The sequence below is a fragment of the Paroedura picta genome, chromosome 3 (genome assembly GCF_049243985.1).
Source record: "Paroedura picta isolate Pp20150507F chromosome 3, Ppicta_v3.0, whole genome shotgun sequence".
In the NCBI taxonomy this organism is placed as follows: Eukaryota; Metazoa; Chordata; class Lepidosauria; order Squamata; family Gekkonidae; genus Paroedura; species Paroedura picta.
This window is the reverse complement of record NC_135371.1, coordinates 755599-774527: the sequence shown is the minus strand read 5'-3', so window position 1 is coordinate 774527 and position 18929 is coordinate 755599. Positions and strand designations below refer to the sequence as shown.

General features: G+C 53.0%; 2 protein-coding genes and 1 long non-coding RNA gene across 7 annotated transcripts in view; 1 reads left to right on the top strand and 2 right to left on the bottom strand.

Moving 5' to 3' along the window:
* The window catches only part of LOC143833973 (uncharacterized), a 47535-nt gene that overhangs the window by 22203 nt on the left and 6403 nt on the right, over positions 1-18929 (bottom strand). The window lies entirely within an intron of this gene.
* Positions 1134-17366, bottom strand: LOC143834057 (uncharacterized). Of its 4 annotated transcripts, XM_077330615.1 has the most exons (7): positions 17194-17321; positions 16106-16288; positions 15858-15990; positions 15026-15145; positions 14353-14796; positions 9525-9531; positions 1134-3714 (listed from the first exon to the last, which is right to left on the bottom strand). In XM_077330615.1, exons 2-7 carry the CDS (start codon positions 16115-16117, stop codon positions 2637-2639), a joined length of 1794 nt encoding a protein of 597 aa, XP_077186730.1. In that variant the 5' UTR covers positions 16118-16288; positions 17194-17321; the 3' UTR covers positions 1134-2636. The 4 variants fall into 4 exon arrangements, with proteins under 4 accessions (XP_077186730.1, XP_077186727.1, XP_077186728.1 ...); XM_077330612.1 differs by lacking the exons at positions 9525-9531; positions 14353-14796; positions 15026-15145; positions 15858-15990; positions 16106-16288 and adding exons at positions 4143-4262; positions 6186-6318; positions 6434-6633 and having other exon boundaries at positions 1134-3913; positions 17194-17262; XM_077330613.1 differs by lacking the exons at positions 1134-3714; positions 9525-9531 and having other exon boundaries at positions 11444-14796; positions 17297-17366.
* LOC143834195 (uncharacterized) lies at positions 8288-9593 on the top strand. Its single transcript, XR_013229752.1, has 2 exons — positions 8288-8528; positions 9060-9593. It is a non-coding gene; the product is annotated as an uncharacterized LOC143834195 (long non-coding RNA).

Sequence of the window (18929 nt, the reverse complement as noted above, 5' to 3'; positions counted from 1 at the left end):
TATGGTTATGGTAGGGCAGCCCCCCTGCCTCACCTGCTGGCACACTGTACTCCACAACCAGTAGTACACTGCAACTGTCTAGGCTTGGGAGCAAGCTAGGCCCTGAAACACCCTGACCAGACACCCTGCCAGGACAGAACCCATCTTGGAAACCAGAACATACCTCGGCTTGCCCTTTGCTACAGGTTGGGATTTCAGGTGCCCCTGGACTCTGATCAACCCAGGGGCTCTTGGCCAATTTCTTTGTCTTTGCACATCACTCCTTTTGGCCCTTCTGCCAGGGGAAATCTCTTCCCCAAACCTTACAGATAGGCCCACTGAGAGAGGATGGCTCCCTTCCTCAGACCCACTAACTCCTTTGTCCAAGGCCATCAGCAGCCATCTCCTGCTTGGGCCAGCAGCTGCCCAACAGCAGGCTCAGTGGAAATTTCCAACTACCCCGGCTCCCACCTGGCTTGCATCCCGTAGGCCCCCTCCCCCAAACCCAATACAAACAATGGCTTTAGCAAGCTTCCCCCGCCTGTGTGCATTTCACGGTGAAGAGGAGGGACGGGCAGGTATGTTGTAGGTTGAGTTGCTTGTGCTTCCTTCCACGGGCGGTTGGGTTTCTGTGAAAGTTGAGTTTTGCATATTTAGAAAAGGTGTGCCTGTTGTCTGGTATGTGATTTATCCAGAGTGGGGTTTATGACCACAATGAAGTCACCAACTGTGATTTCAGAATGTGCTAGAAAAACTCAAAATTCTCTTTAGCATTATTGGGATCCTATATGTTTGCCTAGCCTCATAATCAATAAATTATTACTTTAGGAGTAGCCTTCATAATCAGTAAGAGAGTAGGAAAAGCAGTCTTGGGATACAATCCCCAAAATGACAGAATGATCTCAGTTCGAATCCAAGGCAAACCATTCAACATCACAGTGATCCAGGTCTATGCCCCAACCACTGCTGCTGAAGAGGATGAAGTTGACCAGTTCTATGAAGCCCTACAACACCTTCTAGAAGCAACGCCAAAAAATGATGTGCTTATCATCATGGGGGATTGGAATGCTAAAGTAGGAAGCCAAGAGATAACCGGGATAACAGGCAAGTTTGGCCTTGGAGTACAAAATGAAGCAGGGCACAGGCTGGTAGAATTTTGTCAAGAGAATACAATGGTCATAGCAAACACTCTTTTCCAACAACCCAAGACACGACCCTACACATGGACATCACCAGACGGTCAACACAGAAATCAGATTGACTGTGTGCTCTGCAGCCAAAGATGGAGAAGTTCTATACAGTCAGGAAACACAAGACCAGGAGCCGATTGTGGTTCAGATCATCAGCTTCTTGTTGCAAAATTTAGGCTCAAATTGAAGAAAGTAGGGAAAAGCACTAGGCCACTCAGGTATGAACTAAATCAGATCCCTGACGAATATACAGTAGAGGTGACAAATAGATTTAAGGAATTAGATCTGATAGAGTGCCTGAAGAACTATGGACGGAGGTTCGCAACATTTTATAAGAGGTAGCAACTAAAACCATCCCAAAGAAAAAGAAATGCAAGAAAGCAAAATGTCTGTCTGAGGAAGCTTTACAAATAGCTGAGGAGAGAAGTGAAAGGCAAGGGAGAAAGAGAAAGATACACCCAACTGAATGGAGAATTCCAGAGAATTGCTAGAAGAGATAAGAATGCTGTTAATTTAACAGTGCAAACAAATAGAAGAAAACAATAGAGTGGGAAGGAACAGAGATCTTTTCAAGAAAATTGGAGATATGAAGAGAACGTTTCATGCAAAGATGGGTATGATAAGGGACCAAAATGGTAGGGACCTCACAGAAGCAGAAGAGATTAAACAAAGGTGGCAAAATTATACAAGAGCAAAATTATACAAGAGTAAACTTAACATCCCTGATAACCACGATGGGGTAGTCACTGACCTGGAGCCATCCAACAACAACAACACCACAAATAGCAGGCTGGGCTGGGGAGAGATGAGGGTTGGTTAATGCCTCTCAAGAATGTCTTGTCATGTAAAAATGTTTGTGAATTAAGGGTGGTCACACTTTGAGAATGCCGGTAGCAGAGAGGCAGTAAATATCTGTTCTCCTCAGCTTGTCTACTCCTCACTGGATTGGGGCCAGGAAGTATGTTCGCCAGTTTTGTAGATGTTAGAAAGAGTTAGACTGTCAGAAAACCTCAAGTAGTGAATAGTGTGGGTTATATGGTGCTGTCGAATACTGCCGCTCAACCTGAATGTCTTTCCCTGCACGAAGCATTCAAAGTGTTTGACCTGTGTGGGTTTTTTTATGCTAGTGAAGAATCCACCTCATGCTGAATCTTTCTCCAGACACTGAGCATTGAAAAGGTTTCTCCCCTGTGTGGGTTCTCTGATGCCGTTGAAGAGAGATACTGTCACTGAGTATCTGAGTATTCAAAACATTTTTCCGCTATATGGGTTCTCTGATCTTGTTGCAGAGTGCCCCTCTCACTGAATCTCTTTCCACTCTCTGAGCATTCAAATGGTTTCTCCCCTGTGTGGGTCCCCTGATGCTGTTGAAGATTCCACCTCACACTGAATCTCTTTCCGCATTCTGAGCATTGAAATGATTATCCCCCTCTGTGGATTCTCTGACGGTTTTGAAGATTGCCACTCTCACTGAACCTCTGAGCATTCAAACAGTTTCTCCCCTCTGTGGGTTCTGTGATGTTTTTGAAGGAGGCCACTGAGACTAAAACTCTTTCCACACACTGAGCATTGAAAAGGTTTCTCTCCTGTGTGGGTTCTCTGGTGCTGTTGAAGATTGCCACTCTGACTGAAACACTTCCCACACAATGAGCAATCGAAAGGTTTCTCCCCTGTGTGGGTCCTCTGATGCTGTTGAAGATTCCACCTCACATTGAATCTCTTTCCACACTCTGAACATTCAAATGATTTCCCCCCTATGTGGGTTCTCTGATGCTTATGAAGATTGCCACTCTCACTGAATCTCTTTCCACACTCTGAGCATTCAAAAGGTTTTTCCCCTGTGTGGATTCTCTGATGACGTTGAAGACTGACACTCTCACTGAATCTCTTTCCACATTCTGAGCATTCAAAAGGTTTTTCCCCTGTATGGGTTCTCTGATGCTGTTGAAGACTGCCACTCTGACCGAATCTCTTTCTACACACCGAGCATTCAAAAGGTTTCTCCCCTGTGTGGGTTCTCTGATGCTTTTGAAAATTGCCACTCTCACTGAATCTCTTTCCACACACTGAGCATTCAAAAGGTTTTTCCCCAGTGTGGGTTCTCTGATGTTGTCGAAGATGGCCACTCAGACTGAATCTCTTTCCACACAGAGAGCATTCAAAAGGTTTCTCCCCTGTGTGGGTTCTCTGATGCTTTTGTAGAAGGCCACTCAGACTGAAACTCTTTCCACATACTGAGCATTCAAAAGGTTTCTCCCCCACGTGGGTTCTCTGGTGCTGTTGAAGATTGTCACTCCGACTGAATCTCTTTCCACATAGAGAGCATTCAAATGGTTTCTCCCCTGTGTGGATTCTCTCATGCGGTTTAAGACTGCTTCTCACACTAAATCTCTTTCCACATACAGAGCATTCAAAAGGTTTCTCCCCTGTGTGGGTTCTGTGATGGGTTTGAAGATGCCCACTCGAAATGAACCTCTTTCCACACACTGAGCATTCAAAAGGTTTCTCCCCTGTGTGGATTCTTTGATGCTGTTGAAGAATCCACCTCACACTGAATCTCTTTCCGCACTCTGAACATTCAAAAGGTTTCTCCCCTTTGTGTGTTGTTTGGTGCACAAAGCTGTGTTCCTTTCCCTCAGATGTGCCTTGATTCCTGCAGTTTTCCTTCAAGTCTTCATTTTTAGGTCTAGCTTTCAGTTGCATTTGAAGTTCCTCTCCCTTCTCATTCCTCTGATCATCCCCTCCTGGAATAAACAAAGAGATCCTGATTCCTCCTTCCTCCCCCCACAAGAGCTACAGCTGACCTCTTGCCCAGAAGGAATTTCTGAGCCTCCATATTTCTGGCCTGCGGAAGACCTATCTCCCCCCTCACCCAGCAGGCTGTAGGATAATCCAAACCCAACACTGGTCAGCTGTGAATCCCATATCCCCCATTCCAGCTTGCTGGCTGATGCCACTTTGGAGGAGACTCACTCTCAGCCAGGCCATTCGGGAAGGAAATCTGCTCCTCTGCTCCTCCTGAGGACCTCTCCAGCCTTCCTTCAGATTCAGGGTCGTTGTTTGCCTCCACCAAAGTCTCCCCTATACTTCTAGCTTTTTTCAGAGAGAGGGAGAGAAAGAGAGACAGAGACAGAGAGAGCTGTGGAGCAAAGCACCCTAGCACCCCTCAAGGGGCCTCCTCTGAGTAGTAGGTCTCCACAACTAACTTCTTTAATTTTTTCAAGGCTGCACTCAAGATCAAGGGGTTTGGAGACCAAGACGTATGAGGAAAGGTTGGGGGAGCTTGGTCTGTTTAGCCTGGAGAGGAGATGACTGAGAGGGGATCTGGGAACCATCTTCAAGTATTTAAAGGGTGCCATAGAGAGGATGGAGCAGAGTTTTTCTCTCTTGCCACAGAGGGACAGATCAGATCCAATGGGATGAAATTAATGCAAAAGAAATTCCGTCTAAACCTCTGGAAGAGGTTCCTGACAGTCAGAGTGGTTTCTCAGTGGAACAGGCTTCCTCGGGAGGTGGTGGGTTCTCCATCTTTGGAGATTTTTAAACAGAGGCTGGAGAGCCATCTGACGGAGAGGCTGATTCTGTGAAGGCTCAAGGGGGTGGCAGGTGACAGTGGATGAGCGAGAGGGTTGTCAGTGTCCTGCATAGTGCAAGGGGTTGGACTAGATGACCTCTAGACTGGACTTCTGCAACTCGCTCTATGCAGGCCTGCCCTTAGCCTTGATCCAGCTGGCGCTCCCAACAACTCAGCTGGCTCCCAATTGAATTCCGGAGTAGGCTTAAGGGTCTGTTAATGACCTTCAAGGCCATACGTGATCTGGGCCCAGTGTATCTGAGAGACGGCCTCCCTGCCTATGCCCCCAGAAGAGCTTTACGCCCTGCCACCGCCAACTGGCTAGTGATCCCTGGCCCCAAGGAAGCACGTCAGACCCCAAAAAGGGCCAGTGCCTTCTCCCTTGAGGGACAGGTCAGGGAGATCAGAAAGGTCCCTGCCGGGCTCCATAGCGGAGGGCCTTCCCGGCTTGCAGGAGGAGGCAAAGAGGCGCCGCTTTTAAGAGAGTTATTTTGGACAGTCTCCACGCAATGAGGCGGCGGCAAGCAAGACTTTGTCCAATCCAGCTCGGTCCCACCGGCGTCAAAGGTCGTCCTCGAGGGTGACCACCGCTGTCTCCACCCCGTGGCCAGGTCAGAAGCCGGACTGGAGGGGGTCACCATCAAGGACAGATATAAATCAAATGGACAGACTTATATTTATTTGCTTGACTTCCAGACCCCTCCTCCCCACAAGCTGCTTCCAATAATGACGCGAGAGTCCCTTCCCAGCCTGTCAGTGGGGAGGGGGCCTGGCCCAGACCTCCACTGGGTGGCCCCAGCAGCAGCTGGAGGGCAGGTCGAACATGGGCCCTCCACGGGGTCTCCACGGGGACCTGTGCCCCTGCATCCTGCCCAGGCTGTCCTTTCCGGATCACGGCCAAGGGTAGCTCCGTGTGAAGCCAGGGGCAGCAGTCCAGCCGGGAGGTGACCGTAGCAGGGATCCCTGGGGCTGGGTCTCCCGGGAAGAGAAAGGATGCCGGTGGCTTCCCCAGACGCAGATGGCAGGACGCCTGGCGAGCCACCCCTGCAACCTCTCAATGGAGGCCCTGCAGGCCACGCCCAGCCTCTTGATGGGGCAGAAAGTTGTAGCCCATCAAAGCAGGGGAGGCACCCTTCCTCTTCGGGCCCCACCCAGAGGACCTCCGGCTCCGAGGGACTGAGTTTCAGGCGACTGTGCCTGGGCTGTCCTGCCACGGCCCCCCGACATCTCCTCCTGCCACGTCCCTTTAACGGGAGATGCTGGGGACTGAACCAGGGACCTAATGCAGGCCAAGCAGAGGCTCTGCCACTGGGCCACAGCCCCTCCCCCCCTCCAAGTAGAGGGACAGGCCTCAGAATGGGGCATTGCCATGCAGTCCCTTGAATCGTGCCCCACTACAAGGGCCCCAATTCCCACGTTTTGCACCCCGGAGAGCCCCTTACCCAGAAAGGCCACATTCTCAGCGTTCTCCCGCATGACTTCCCTCCACAGAGCCCTTTGGGCCGGATCCAGCAGGGCCCACTCGGCCGGGGAGAAGGAGACGGACACGTCCTCCAGGGAGAAGGAGGGGAGACCCTGGAAGAGAAAGCAGACCCCCCCCCCTCAGAGATCACACATAGAGCTGGCTGCAAACCTCCCGGGGCCCAGCGGCCTCCTGGTAGCGGAACGGCCGGAAGCTTCGGCTGCCCACCTCTGTGGTCATGGTGTCCTGAGCCAGGGTCTCTGGCCCGGCCCTTCCCCCGAATTCAACCCCACTCCCGGCTTGGGTGGGATGGGGGCCTCTGCTTGGCGTCCTGCCAGTTCTGGGTCCTTTGGGGTCCTCCTCTCCTTGGTCACCTCTGACTCCGTAGCGATGCCTTTATTCCCTTGGCCGTGAAGTCAGGCCTCTCCCTGGGGGGAGGGAGAGGTACAGGCAGCAACCTGTCAAAAGGGAAACAAAAACGACGGCGGAAACACCCCCCACCCCCCTGGACTTCACACCCCTTCCCACGGTCAGGAGACAAGTGAGGATTGCCCGGGGGACGGGGGAGCAGAACCAAAGTCATCCTTGTGGGCCGCAGAAGAGTTTAAGCGATCTTGGATATGCCCCTCTGGTCCCCAGTTACAAGCTGAGCCTCCCACTCCGTCTGGCTTCCTCCGTCTTCAAGCAAATTGGGCCCCAAGTGGTCAAGGGGGACGGGGACCCCTCAGCCATCGTCTGCATCTCCTCAGCAGGCCTAGAGGGTCAGGCAGGAGCCCTGTCCGAGCCCCAGAGGAGGGGGAGGGAGGGGAGGGGAGGGGGCCGGCTGCAGAAGGAGCGGCTGAGATCGGGAGAGAGAACGGGGCCTTCGGCTGGGATCTGGCTCCAGAACCCCGGAGGAGAAGGGCGCTCCCTCTGGGCCGATGCCCCTGGCCCCTGGCCCTGCCCAGCTGTGACCGCAGAGCCCGGCCAAAATGCAAGGAAGAGACAGTCTCCCTGGAAGAAACATGGAGGGCCGAACCAGTCTTTGCCCCAGACAAGCCTTTCTTTCCTTCCTTCTTCATCCAAATCATCAAGGGAAAAGAGGTTGCTGGGCGGGGGGGGGGGGGGAGAGGATGGGAGGGGGGACGACCCAGCAGCCAAATTGCTTCACATGGAGGCCGGGCTGGGAGCATCCCCCGTGACCCCCCCTGGGACTCTTCCCCCCCCCCCGGGCCCCCAAAGGCCACCTTTGTCTTCTCACTGGTGCCCCCCGCCCCGCTTCTCCCTCTTGTGTCCCCCCAGGGGTGGGGGGTGGGGGGGCTGTCTGTGCCTTCCTCCCACCCAAATGCCAGGGCAGGAGGGAGAATTTGGCAAGGTGCTCAGCCTGCCTGTGCCAAAATAAATGGGCCAAGGAACCAGCCCTCCAAGGACCCCCCCCCGTGGGAAAAGGAGACACGGGTTTCGGTTTCAGGAACTGGGAGAGCCCTCGAAGGCCACCTCCCTCTCCGCCTCCCCCGGGCAAAGGCAGAGGGGCACCCCAGACGCCCCCCCCCCCGGGGCCCACACAGCCCCGGCCAGGCAGGGGCCAAAGGACTGGGGGGGGGAGGGAGACCTCAGCAGGGCCTCGAGCTGTAGAACTCCCACCCCCACCCCCACCCCCACCCCCCACCTTCCAAAGGGGCCACTTTCTCGGAGCAAAAGTGTTGCCCAAGCCGGTTGCCAACCTGCAGGCGGGGCCTGGAGTCTGCCAGGGATTGCACCTGTCCTCCCTCCGGCAGAGCTCCGGTCCCCGGGAGAAGCCCCGCCCGGGAGGGAGAGAGGGAGGGAGGGAGAGTAGCCTCGGTGGCCCCACCCATCGCAGCCCCCCGCCCCCAGGGGGCCTTTCCCAGCAGGCGCCCCCAATGCACCCCCTCCTCCCCCTGCAAGCGCAGACCTTGCTCCCGAGGAGACCTTCTCCTCCTCCTCCCCCCCCCCCCGGGACGGGGCTGCGCGTCTTTAAGTCGGGATTGGCTCCGCTTCGCTTCCTCCTCCCTGCGCGAGCCCCTCCCCCTCCCCTCCCCTCCCCCTTGCTGCTCGGCGGGCTTAACCCTTTCCGTGCTGCAGGCTCCGGAGCAACCCTGACCGCGGGGCTTGGGAAAGCTGGGCCTCGGGGGCGCTGCCCTCCCCGGGGGTCCCCCTCCCCTCCTCCTCCTCCTCCTCGGGTCCTCCAAGAGCCTGAATAGGCAGGAAAGGCTGTTTTCCCCACGGAGGGGAGGCGCCTCAAGGCCGCACAAGAAAGCCCACCGGGAAGAGCGGGAGGCCAGAGGCCAACACACTAGCACGGGCTGCATCGAAATGCCTTCCGGTAGGAACAGGGTTGCAACGAAAACTGGAACGGATTTGCCCTCCCACTTCATGGCATTCCACTCTGGGCCAATATAGGCCTGCCCCCCACCCCCCAGAGTAGCCCCAATTTCATGCCCATGTGACCTCTCCACCCAAAATCTCCAAATCCAGCCTGGCCTGGAGGGAATTCATCTCCCATCCTAGCCAGGAAGGGCCACAAGAGACAAATCCTGGCACATCCCTTCCTGCCCACCCTTCCAAAGAACTACTCAGCACCTCCCCAGGAAGCCTGTTCCACTGAGGAACCCCTCTGACTGTCAGGCACTTCTTCCGGATGTTGAGCCAAAAATTCAATAATCAGAAAGGCCAAAGCTGAGAGTGAGCTAAGATTGGCCAGGGAGGCCCATTGTAACAAGAAAAGATTTTTCAGTTATGTGAGGAGCAAACGTAAAGGAGGCAATAGGCCCACTGTTGGGTGCGGATGGACAAAGAAAGCAGAAGAGAAAGCAGAAAGGCTTAGTGCCTATTTTACATCTGTTTTTTCCCACAGGTCAAAGTGTTTAGGCACATCTAGAGATGGCCATAGCCAAAGGACAGTGTCTGGGTGGCAGGTTAACATGGTTAGAGAGGTTGTCGAGAGGCATTTAGCTGCACTGGATGAGTTCAAATCCCCTGGTCCGGATGAAATGCACCCGAGAGTGCTCAAAGAACTTTCCAGAGAACTTGCACAGCCCTTGTCCATCATCTTCGGAACCTCTTTAAGGACTGGAGATGTCCCGGAGGACTGGAAGAGAGCAAATGTTATCCCGATCTTCAAAAAAGGGAGGATGGATGACCCGGGAAACTACAGACCAATGAGTCTGACCTCTGTTGTGGGGAAGATAATGGAGCAGATATTAAAGGGAGCGATCTGCAAACATCTGGAGGACAATTTGGTGATCCAAGGAAGTCAGCATGGATTTGTCTCCAACAGGTCCTGCCAGACCAACCTAGTTTCCTTTTTTGACCAAGCGACAGGTTTGCTGGATCGGGGAAATTCGGTTGATGTCATTTACTTGGATTTTAGTAAAGCTTTTGACAAGGTTCCGCATGATGTTCTGATGGATAAGTTGAAGGACTGCAATCTGGATTTTCAGATAGTTAAGTGGATAGGGAATTGGTTAGAGAACCGCACTCAAAGAGTTGTTGTCAATGGTGTTTCATCAGACTGGAGAGAGGTGAGTAGCGGGGTACCTCAGGGCTTGGTGCTCGGTCCGGTACTTTTAAACGTATTTATTAACGATCTAGATGAGGGGGTGGAGGGACTACTCCTCAAGTTTGCAGATGACACCAAATTGGGAGGACTGGCAAATAGTCCAGAAGATAGAGACAGAGTTCAACGAGATCTGAACACAATAGAAAAATGGGCAAATGAGAACAAGATGCAATTTAATAAGGATAAGTGTAAAGTTCTGCATCTGGGTCAGAAAAATGAAAAGCATGCCTACAGGATGGGGGATACGCTTCTAGGTAACACTGTGTGTGAACGAGACCTTGGGGTACTTGTGGATTGTAAACTAAACATGAGCAGGCAGTGTGATGCAGTGGTAAAAAAGGCGAATGCCATTTTGGGCTGTATCAACAGAGGCATCACATCAAAATCACAAGATGTCATAGTCCCATTGTATACGGCACTGGTCAGACCACACCTGGAGCACTGTGTGCAGTTCTGGAGGCCTCACTTCAAGAAGGACGTAGATAAAATTGAAAGGGTACAGAGGAGAGCGACGAGGATGATCTGGGGCCAAGGGACCAAGCCCTATGAAGATAGGTTGAGGGACTTGGGAATGTTCAGCCTGGAGAAAAGGAGGTTGAGAGGGGACATGATAGCCCTCTTTAGGTATTTGAAAGGTTGTGGCAAATAGATGGGGAAGAAATGGAGATAGTGACAGATTTTATTTTCCTGGGCTCCAAGATCACTGCAGATGGGGACTGCAGCAAAGAAATTAAAAGACGCTTGCTCCTGGGGAGGAAAGCTATGGCAAATCTAGACAGCATCCTAAAAAGCAGAGACATCACCCTGCCAACTAAAGTGCATCTAGTCAAGGCTATGGTCTTCCCAGTTGCAGTGTATGGCTGCGAAAGTTGGACCATAAGGAAGGCCGAGCGTCAAAGAATTGAGGCTTTTGAACTCTGGTGCTGGAGAAGACTCTTGCGAGTCCCTTGGACTGCAAGGCGAACAAACCGGTCAGTCCTAGAGGAGATCAACCCTGACTGCTCCTTAGAAGGCCAGATCCTGAAGATGAAACTCAAATACTTTGGCCACCTCATGAGAAGGAAAGACTCCCTGGAGAAGAGCCTAATGCTGGGAGCGATCGAGGGCAAAAGAAGAAGGGGACGACAGAGAATGAGGTGGCTGGATGGAGTCACTGAAGCAGTAGGTGCAAACTTAAATGGACTCCGGGGAATGGTAGAGGACAGGAAGGCCTGGAGGATCATTGTCCATGGGGTCGCGATGGGTCGGACATGACTTCGCACATAACAACAACAACACTTGGAGGAGGGCAGGATGCTGTTTCTGTTGGCTGAAGAGGAGAGGACACGCAGTAATGGGTTTAAACTTCAAGTACAATGATATAGGCTAGAGATCAGGAAAAAATGTTCACAGTCAGAGTAGTTCAGCAGTGGAATAGGCTGCCTAAGGAGGTGGTGAGCTCCCCCCTCACTGGCAGTCTTCAAGCAAAGGTTGGATACACACTTTTCTTGGATGCTTTAGGATGCTTGGGGCTGATCCTGCGTTGAGCAGGGGGTTGGACTAGATGGCCTGTATGGCCCCTTCCAACTCTATGATTCTATGATTCTTTTGAATTAATTTCAACCCACTGGTTTTTGCTCCTGCCAAACTGATAACCCTTGGCAGAATGTAAATAGGCAAAGGGGAATCCAGTCACAAGCTGCTTAAAGAATAAAATAGTTTATTGAGAAAAAGCCAACTTGCTGTAGTGGTTAGGAGTGCCAACTACTAATCTGGCAAGACAGGTTTGATTCCCCACTCCTTCACCTGCAGCCAACTGGGTGACCTAGGGCTAGTCACAGCCTTGATAGAGCTGTTCTGACCCAGCAGTAACCTCAGGGCTCTCTCAGCCCCACCTCCCTCACAGGGTGTCTGTTGTGAGGAGAGGAAAGGAAGGCGGTTGAAAGATGCTTTGAGACGCTTTCTGATAGAAAAAAGCAGCATATAAGAACCAATTCTTCTTTTTCTTTATAAGGGACACAGTTCTAACAGTCTAACTGACTAATATTCAGGGGGTTATCTGGCAGGAAATGTGTTGAAAAGACTCAGACGTCTCCCAATGAGCCAATCTGGACCCTGGAGGATATTAGCTGAAAAATACCCAGAAGTACTCGAATCATGCCCCTGATGCGTCTTGCACATTCCAATAATTGCAGCCACAAAACGGGGAAATGGGAACGCTCTTGGGAGGGCCGAGGGCTCCCTGCAACATGTCCCCTAGGGTCCCGGAGGAATAATTTTCAGCATTCAGGTAAATCAACTGTTTACTGGGTACTGTTTTTAAGGCTCTGGGTGGGAACACAAGGTGTACCTAGTTTCAGGAGCTGCTTTTGAGAGGCCTTAGCACTCTCTATGTTGCGATGTGCCTCTGATGTGAACGCCTGTCAGAAGGAGAATACCCCACATATCGACGGCAGATGAAGACTACCTGGCAGGGGTCCAGGCACACGTTCCACCAGCTGCAGAACCCGCATGGGGACATCTCTTCTGTGGCCTCTGCCCTTCTCTCCTTCAGTGCTGAACAGGGAACTTGTTCATGGGGAGCCTCAGAAGGACCTGTGTGTGATGTGCCATGAGAACATCATGGGATGGGGGAAGGGGAGAAGGAGGGGCAGAAGCCAGGGCCTGCTGAAAGCTTCCAGAGAAAAGATCTTTGATTGAATGGGGGGAAGCTGCCTGAACCTAGAGGGCAAAGAGCTCTGGGACTCTAAGGGTTATATGCTGGGTTATCTTCATGTTGCTTCCATGCTCTGCTTTGTTTATTTATGTGCTCCGTTTATATGCCCCCCTCCCTTGCGGCTCAGGGCGGTTTACAGGAACATGAATCATATAACAGAACACAAAAGTTCAGTAACTAACTACATCATCTACCAGGAGGCATCATCAAGAGTAACCGTAACATAGCCACAGTAGAACATGAGTTAGCAGGTAACATCTCGACCGTAACCCCGCAGAGTGGGGGTCTCTGTTCTGGGGACCCAACAGATGTTGTCACTGACCTCAGCCAACTGCCTGGAGGAAGAGCTCCATTTTGCCCCTGCCAGAAAGGTATCTGCATGAGGACTGCCAAGGTAGAAGTAGTCAGCTGACATTTCTCAGCCTGCTCCATAAAGGCCCAATCCCCAGGGAGGGGTTCATGGGCACCTCTCAGGAGTCCAGGGTGGAGTGTCGGCCTGAGCCCAGAGACTTATCCAGGTCCTTCCTGGTTCATGGAGGGGGAGCAGGAGGAGGGCCACTCAGTCCTTCCTCATTATCTCCGGGATACTCTGGGGAACAGGGAGGGTGACAACTGGGATTGGGGAATTTGTGTCCCACGAGGTTCAACCGCCAATTACGTGGATTGCAGCCCTCTTCCACAATACTGGATCCTAATGTGGCATCCGACCCCTTAGGACCGAGTGGTTGGGCCAGAGGACACAAGTTTCCCTTTCAACACAAGGATTGACCAGCTCATCCAACAACAACAACAACAACAACACCACAAATAGCAGGCTGGGCTGGGGAGAGATGAGGGTTGGTTAATGTCTCTCAAGAATGTCTTGTCATGTAAAAATGTTTGTGAATTAAGGGTGGTCACACTTTGAGAATGCCGGTAGCAGAGAGGCAGTAAATATCTGTTCTCCTCAGCTTGTCTACTCCTCACTGGATTGGGGCCAGGAAGTATGTTCGCCAGTTTTGTAGATGTTAGAAAGAGTTAGACTGTCAGAAAACCTCAAGTAGTGAATAGTGTGGGTTATCTGGTGCTGTCGAATAGTGCCGCTCAACCTGAATCTGTTTCCATGCATGAAACATTCAAAGTGTTTGTCCTGTGTGGGTTTTTTGATGCTGGCGAAGAATCCACCTCATGCTGAATCTCTCTCCAGACACTGAGCATTCAGAAGGTTTCTCCCCTGTGTGGGTTCTCTGATGCCGTTGAAGAGTGACACTCCGAACATTCAAAAGGTTTCTCCCCAGTGTGGGTTCTTTGATACTGTTGAAGATTCCAACTCTGACTGAATCTCTGAGCATTCAAACAGTTTCTCCCTTGTGTGGGTTCTGTGATGTTTTTGAAGGAGGCCTCTGAGACTAAAACTCTTTCCACACACTGAGCATTGAAAAGGTTTCTCCCCTGTGTGGGTTTTCTGATGCCGTTGAAGAGTGACACTGTCACTGAGTCTTTTTCCACACTCTGAGCATTCAAAACATTTCCCCGCTGCGTGGGTTCTCTGATGCTTTTGAAGATGGCCACTCAGATTGAATCTCTTTCCACACTCTGAGCATTCAAATGGTTTCTCCCCTGTGTGGATTCTTTGATGCTGTTGAAGATGGCCACTCTGACTGAAACACTTTCCACACTCTGAGCATTTGAAAGGTTTCTCCCCTGTGTGGGTTCTCTGATGCTGTTGAAGATTCCACCTCACACTGAATCTCTTCCCACATTCTGAGCATTGAAAGGATTTCCCCCCTGTGTGGGTTCTCTGATGCTTTTGAAGATTGCCACTCCCAACGAATCTCTTCCCACACTCTGAGCATTCAAAAAGTTTCTCCCCCTCGTGGGTTCTCAGGTGCTGTTGAAGATTGTCACTCCGACTGAATCTCTTTCCACACAGAGAGCATTCAAAAGGTTTCTCTCCTGTGTGTATTCTCTGATGTGGTTTGAGACTGCTTCTCACACTAAATCTCTTTCCACATACGGAGCATTCAAAAGGTTTCTCCCCTGTGTGTATTCTCTGATGTGGTTTGAGACTGCTTCTCACACTAAATCTCTTTCCACATATGGAGCATTCAAAAGGTTTTTCCCCTGTGTGAATTCTCTGATGCTGTTGAAGAATCCACCTCACACTGAATCTCTTTCCGCACTCTGAACATTCAAAAGGTTTCTCCCCTTTGTGTGTTGTTTGGTGCACAAAGCTGTGTTCCTTTCCCTCAGATGTGCCTTGATTCCTGCAGTTTTCCTTCAAGTCTTCATTTTTAGGTCTAGCTTTCAGTTGCATTTGAAGTTCCTCTCCCTTCTCATTCCTCTGATCATCCCCTCCTGGAATAAACAAAGAGATCCTGATTCCTCCTTCCTCCCCCCACAAGAGCTACAGCTGACCTCTTGCCCAGAAGGAATTTCTGAGCCTCCATATTTCTGGCCTGCGGAAGACCTATCTCCCCCCTCACCCAGCAGGCTGTAGGATAATCCAAACCCAACACTGGTCAGCTGTGAATCCCATATCCCCCATTCCAGCTTGCTGGCTGATGCCACTTTGGAGGAGACTCACTCTCAGCCAGGCCATTCGGGAAGGAAATCTGCTCCTCTGCTCCTCCTGAGGACCTCTCCAGCCTTCCTTCAGATTCAGGGTCGTTGTTTGCCTCCACCAAAGTCTCCCCTATACTTCTAGCTTTTCTCAGAGAGAGGGAGAGAAAGAGAGACAGAGACAGAGACAGAGACAGAGAGCTGTGAAGCAGAGCACCCTAGCACCCCTCAAGGGGCCTCCTCTGAGTAGTAGGTCTCCACAACTAACTTCCTTATTTTTTCCCCCTGCATCCTGCCCAGGCTGTCCTTTCCGGATCACAGCCAAGGGTAGCTCCGTGTGAAGCCAGGGGCAGCAGTCCAGCCGGGAGGTGACCGTCGCAGGGATCCCTGGGGCTGGGTCTCCCGGGAAGAGAAAGGATGCCGGTGGCTTCCCCAGACCCAGATGGCGAGCCACCCCTGCAACCTCTCAATGGAGGCCCTGCAGGCCACGCCCAGCCTCTTGATGGGGCAGAAAGTTGTGACTTGTAGCCCATCAAAGCAGGGGAGGCACCCTTCCTCTTCGGGCCCCACCCAGAGGACTTCCGGCTCCGAGGGACTGAGTTTCAGGCGACTGTGCCTGGGCTGTCCTGCCATGGCCCCCCGACATCTCCTGCCAGGTCCCATTAACGGGAGATGCTGGGGACTGAACCAGGGACCTAATGCAGGCCAAGCAGAGGCTCTGCCACTGGGCCACAGCCCCTCCCCCCTCCAAGTAGAGGGACAGGCCTCAGAATGGGGCATTGCCATGCAGTCCCTTGAATCGCGCCCCACTACAAGGGCCCCAATTCCCACGTTTTGCACCCCGGAGAGCCCCTTACCCAGAAAGGCCACATTCTCAGCGTTCTCCCGCATGACTTCCCTCCACAGAGCCCTTTGGGCCGGATCCAGCAGGGCCCACTCGGCCGGGGAGAAGGAGACGGACACGTCCTCCAGGGAGAAGGAGGGGAGACCCTGGAAGAGAAAGCAGACCCCCCCCCCCCAGAGATCACACCTAGAGCTGGCTGCAAACCGCCCGGGGCCCAGCGGCCTCCTGGTAGCGGAACGGATGGAAGCTTCGGCTGCCCACCTCTGTTGACATGGTGAGATCCAGGATCTCTGGCCCGGCCCTTCCCTCGAATTCAGCACCGCTTCCAGCTTGGGTGGGGGCCTCTGCTTCCAGTTCTGGGTCCTTTGGGGTCCTCCTCTCCTTGGTCACTTCTGACTCCGTAGGGATGCCTTTATTCCCTTGGCCGTGAAGTCAGGCTTCTCCCTGGGGGGAGGGAGAGGGACAGGCAGCAACCTGTCAAAAGGGAAACAAAAACGACGGGGGAGACAACCCCCACCCCCCACCCCCCCGGGACTTCACACCCTTTCCCATCCTCAAGAGATGAGTGAGAATTGCTCAGGGGGGAGCAGAACAAAAGTGCTTCCTGTGGGCCACAGAACAGTTCAGAGGATTTTATGTCTACCTCTTTGGTTCTCAGGGGCATTTGAGTAGATCCGTTTGGCTCTTTTGGGATGTTACAAGCTGAGCCTCCCATTCTGTTGGGGCCCCGTCTGTCCTTGGGGCTTGTTTTCGGGGTAGAGTGGAGGCCCAGAGGACCAGGGGGGGCTGGTGACCCCCAAGCCACTGCCTGTATCTCCCCAGCAGGCCTGGAGAGTCAGGCAAGGGCTCCTGTGAAGAAGGGGCAAAATGCTCGACATTCCAGGGGGCGTGGCCACACCAGCAAACTCCGCCCCTCTCTGCCTGTCCTCATGCAGTGTTGGGGGGTCTTGGGGGTCTTTCCAAGGTCTTTGCTAGCCTCGCTCTCTGCACCTTTCCATCTCCTCTGCTGGGGGGGGGGCTCTGACATCTGCTGCCCCCCAGGCCCCCCCCCCCACTGCAACCCCATCTGGGTCTGTTGCTGCTCCGAAACGGGCCCCTGGAGGCCGGGGGGGGCGGGGGGGCTTCTTCTCCCCTCCCCCTCCCCCTCCCCCTCCTGGACCAGCAGACACGTGTCGTCCCATCCCGCCCTTTGCTGCTTCCAGGGTTGCCACCTCCGGCTCGGGGAATGCCTGGAGGTTTGGGGGATGTCCCGGGGCCGCCTGGAGGCTGGCAACCCTCGTCCGCGGGGAGATCCACCCTCCGCTTCGCTCCTCCCCCTCCCCCGACTGGCGCCCGAGCCGGTTGCCAACCTGCAGGCGGGCGCTGGAGTCCCCGGGAGAAACCCCGCCCGGGAGGGAGACTCCGCCCCCCTCCGCCCCAGGGCCCCTCCCCCCCGAGAGAGCCGGGGCTTACTCCCGAGGAGACCTCCTCCTCCTCCGTCCGGATCCCTTCCGCTTCCCTTTCCCTTCCCGACCGGCCTTGCGGGCCGCTCTAGGCGCTCCTCTCGGCGGGCTTAACCCTTTCCGCGCCTCGGGACTCCCTCCCCCTCCCCTCCCCTCCCCTCCCTCCTCTGCTGCACGGGGGGGGGGGCTGCTGGGGGCTACTTTTGCGCTGGGGGTGTCCCACCTTCGGAGGCGTCCCCAAAGCCCCCCTCCTCTTGGTGGATCTCCTGATATATGGGGGGGGGGTTTGTACAAAGGGGGGTATTTGGGGGAGAGATTGGGGAGGGGGTGGGGGGAGGGCTGCCGAAATGTGCGGCACTTCTGCTGCTCTCATCTGGGTGGAGGGAAGAGGCAGCCAGCCCTGCCTATTTCTTCTCTTTCATCTGCATAACAACCCTGTGCAGGAGGCCTCAAGTGTTTCTATAGTAAACTAGATAGTAAAAAGTTAACTGAAGCCTGATCAGGAGTGGAGGAAAACCCCACCCCTCTATTTATTCTTTTTCCTTGCTTTCATTTTCCTAAATTAGTTGGAGCTAGGTGGCAAATAAAGAAGTTGTCTTCCGCAGCTCCTCTAGATTTATTGATTACAAAAGTTTCATCTCCACAACAACCTGCACAGGAGGCCTTAATGTTTCTTCTGCACAACAACCCTGTCCACCCTTCAAAGCAGCCCTTTCTGCCTAGGGAGCTGATCTTTATAATCTGGAGATGAGCTGTAATTCCAGGAGCTCTCCAGGCCCCACCTGGAGGTTGGCTACCCCTGGGTTGGAGATATTCCTGGAGGTTTGGAGGGGAGCTTTAAAATGGTACAATGCTGTAGAGTCCGGCTTCCAAAGCGGCCATTTTTGCTTGCAGAGCTGATCATTATGATCAATAGATGCTCAGCAATAGTAGAGCCGATGATAGAGGCATGCAGGCTGAGTTTGGGGTGGAGTGGTATAGGTGTGTCCCTCCTGGGTTAAGGGTTTGGCCAGCCCTTACAAGCAACTGTTTGTATTTTAGGGTGCAGACAGATAGACCAGCTTGGGTCCTGGGAGTCTGGAAAATGCAGGGAGATCTAAATAAAGAATATTTACAGCCTGAAACTAAATGGTGAACAAGTAAACGGCTGGAGAGACATAGGAACTGAAGTGACTTTTCTCATGCTTGGCTCGGTAAATAAAAATCGGTATTTGCCAGGAAGATCCTACGAAATCAAAGGCATAAGCGGCCCAGAATTTCAAGTGGAGTTACCTTTGCAGGAAAGTAGACAGTGAGACTTTGGGGAAGATTGGGTGATCCACTTTTATTAGGCAACGACTCGGCCTTGCAGACACAACAGGGACTGCAGTTGCCAGTAGTAGACCTCAGGCTTCAGAAGGGCAGACATCACCAGCCAAGCAACCAAGGGGTGTCTGTGGCCATGTGCATTTCTTTTGAAGGGGTGCATGTGAAGGGGAGAGCTTTCCCTTCAGCCTAACTGCGTGGAGATGAGCTGTACTTCCAGGGGATCCTCAGACCCCACCTGGAGGCTGGCATCCCTAAACCTCAGTGGTGTATAATGCCACAGTCATTCCTCCAAAACACCCATTTTTGCCTGGGGAACTGATCTTTATAGTCTGGAG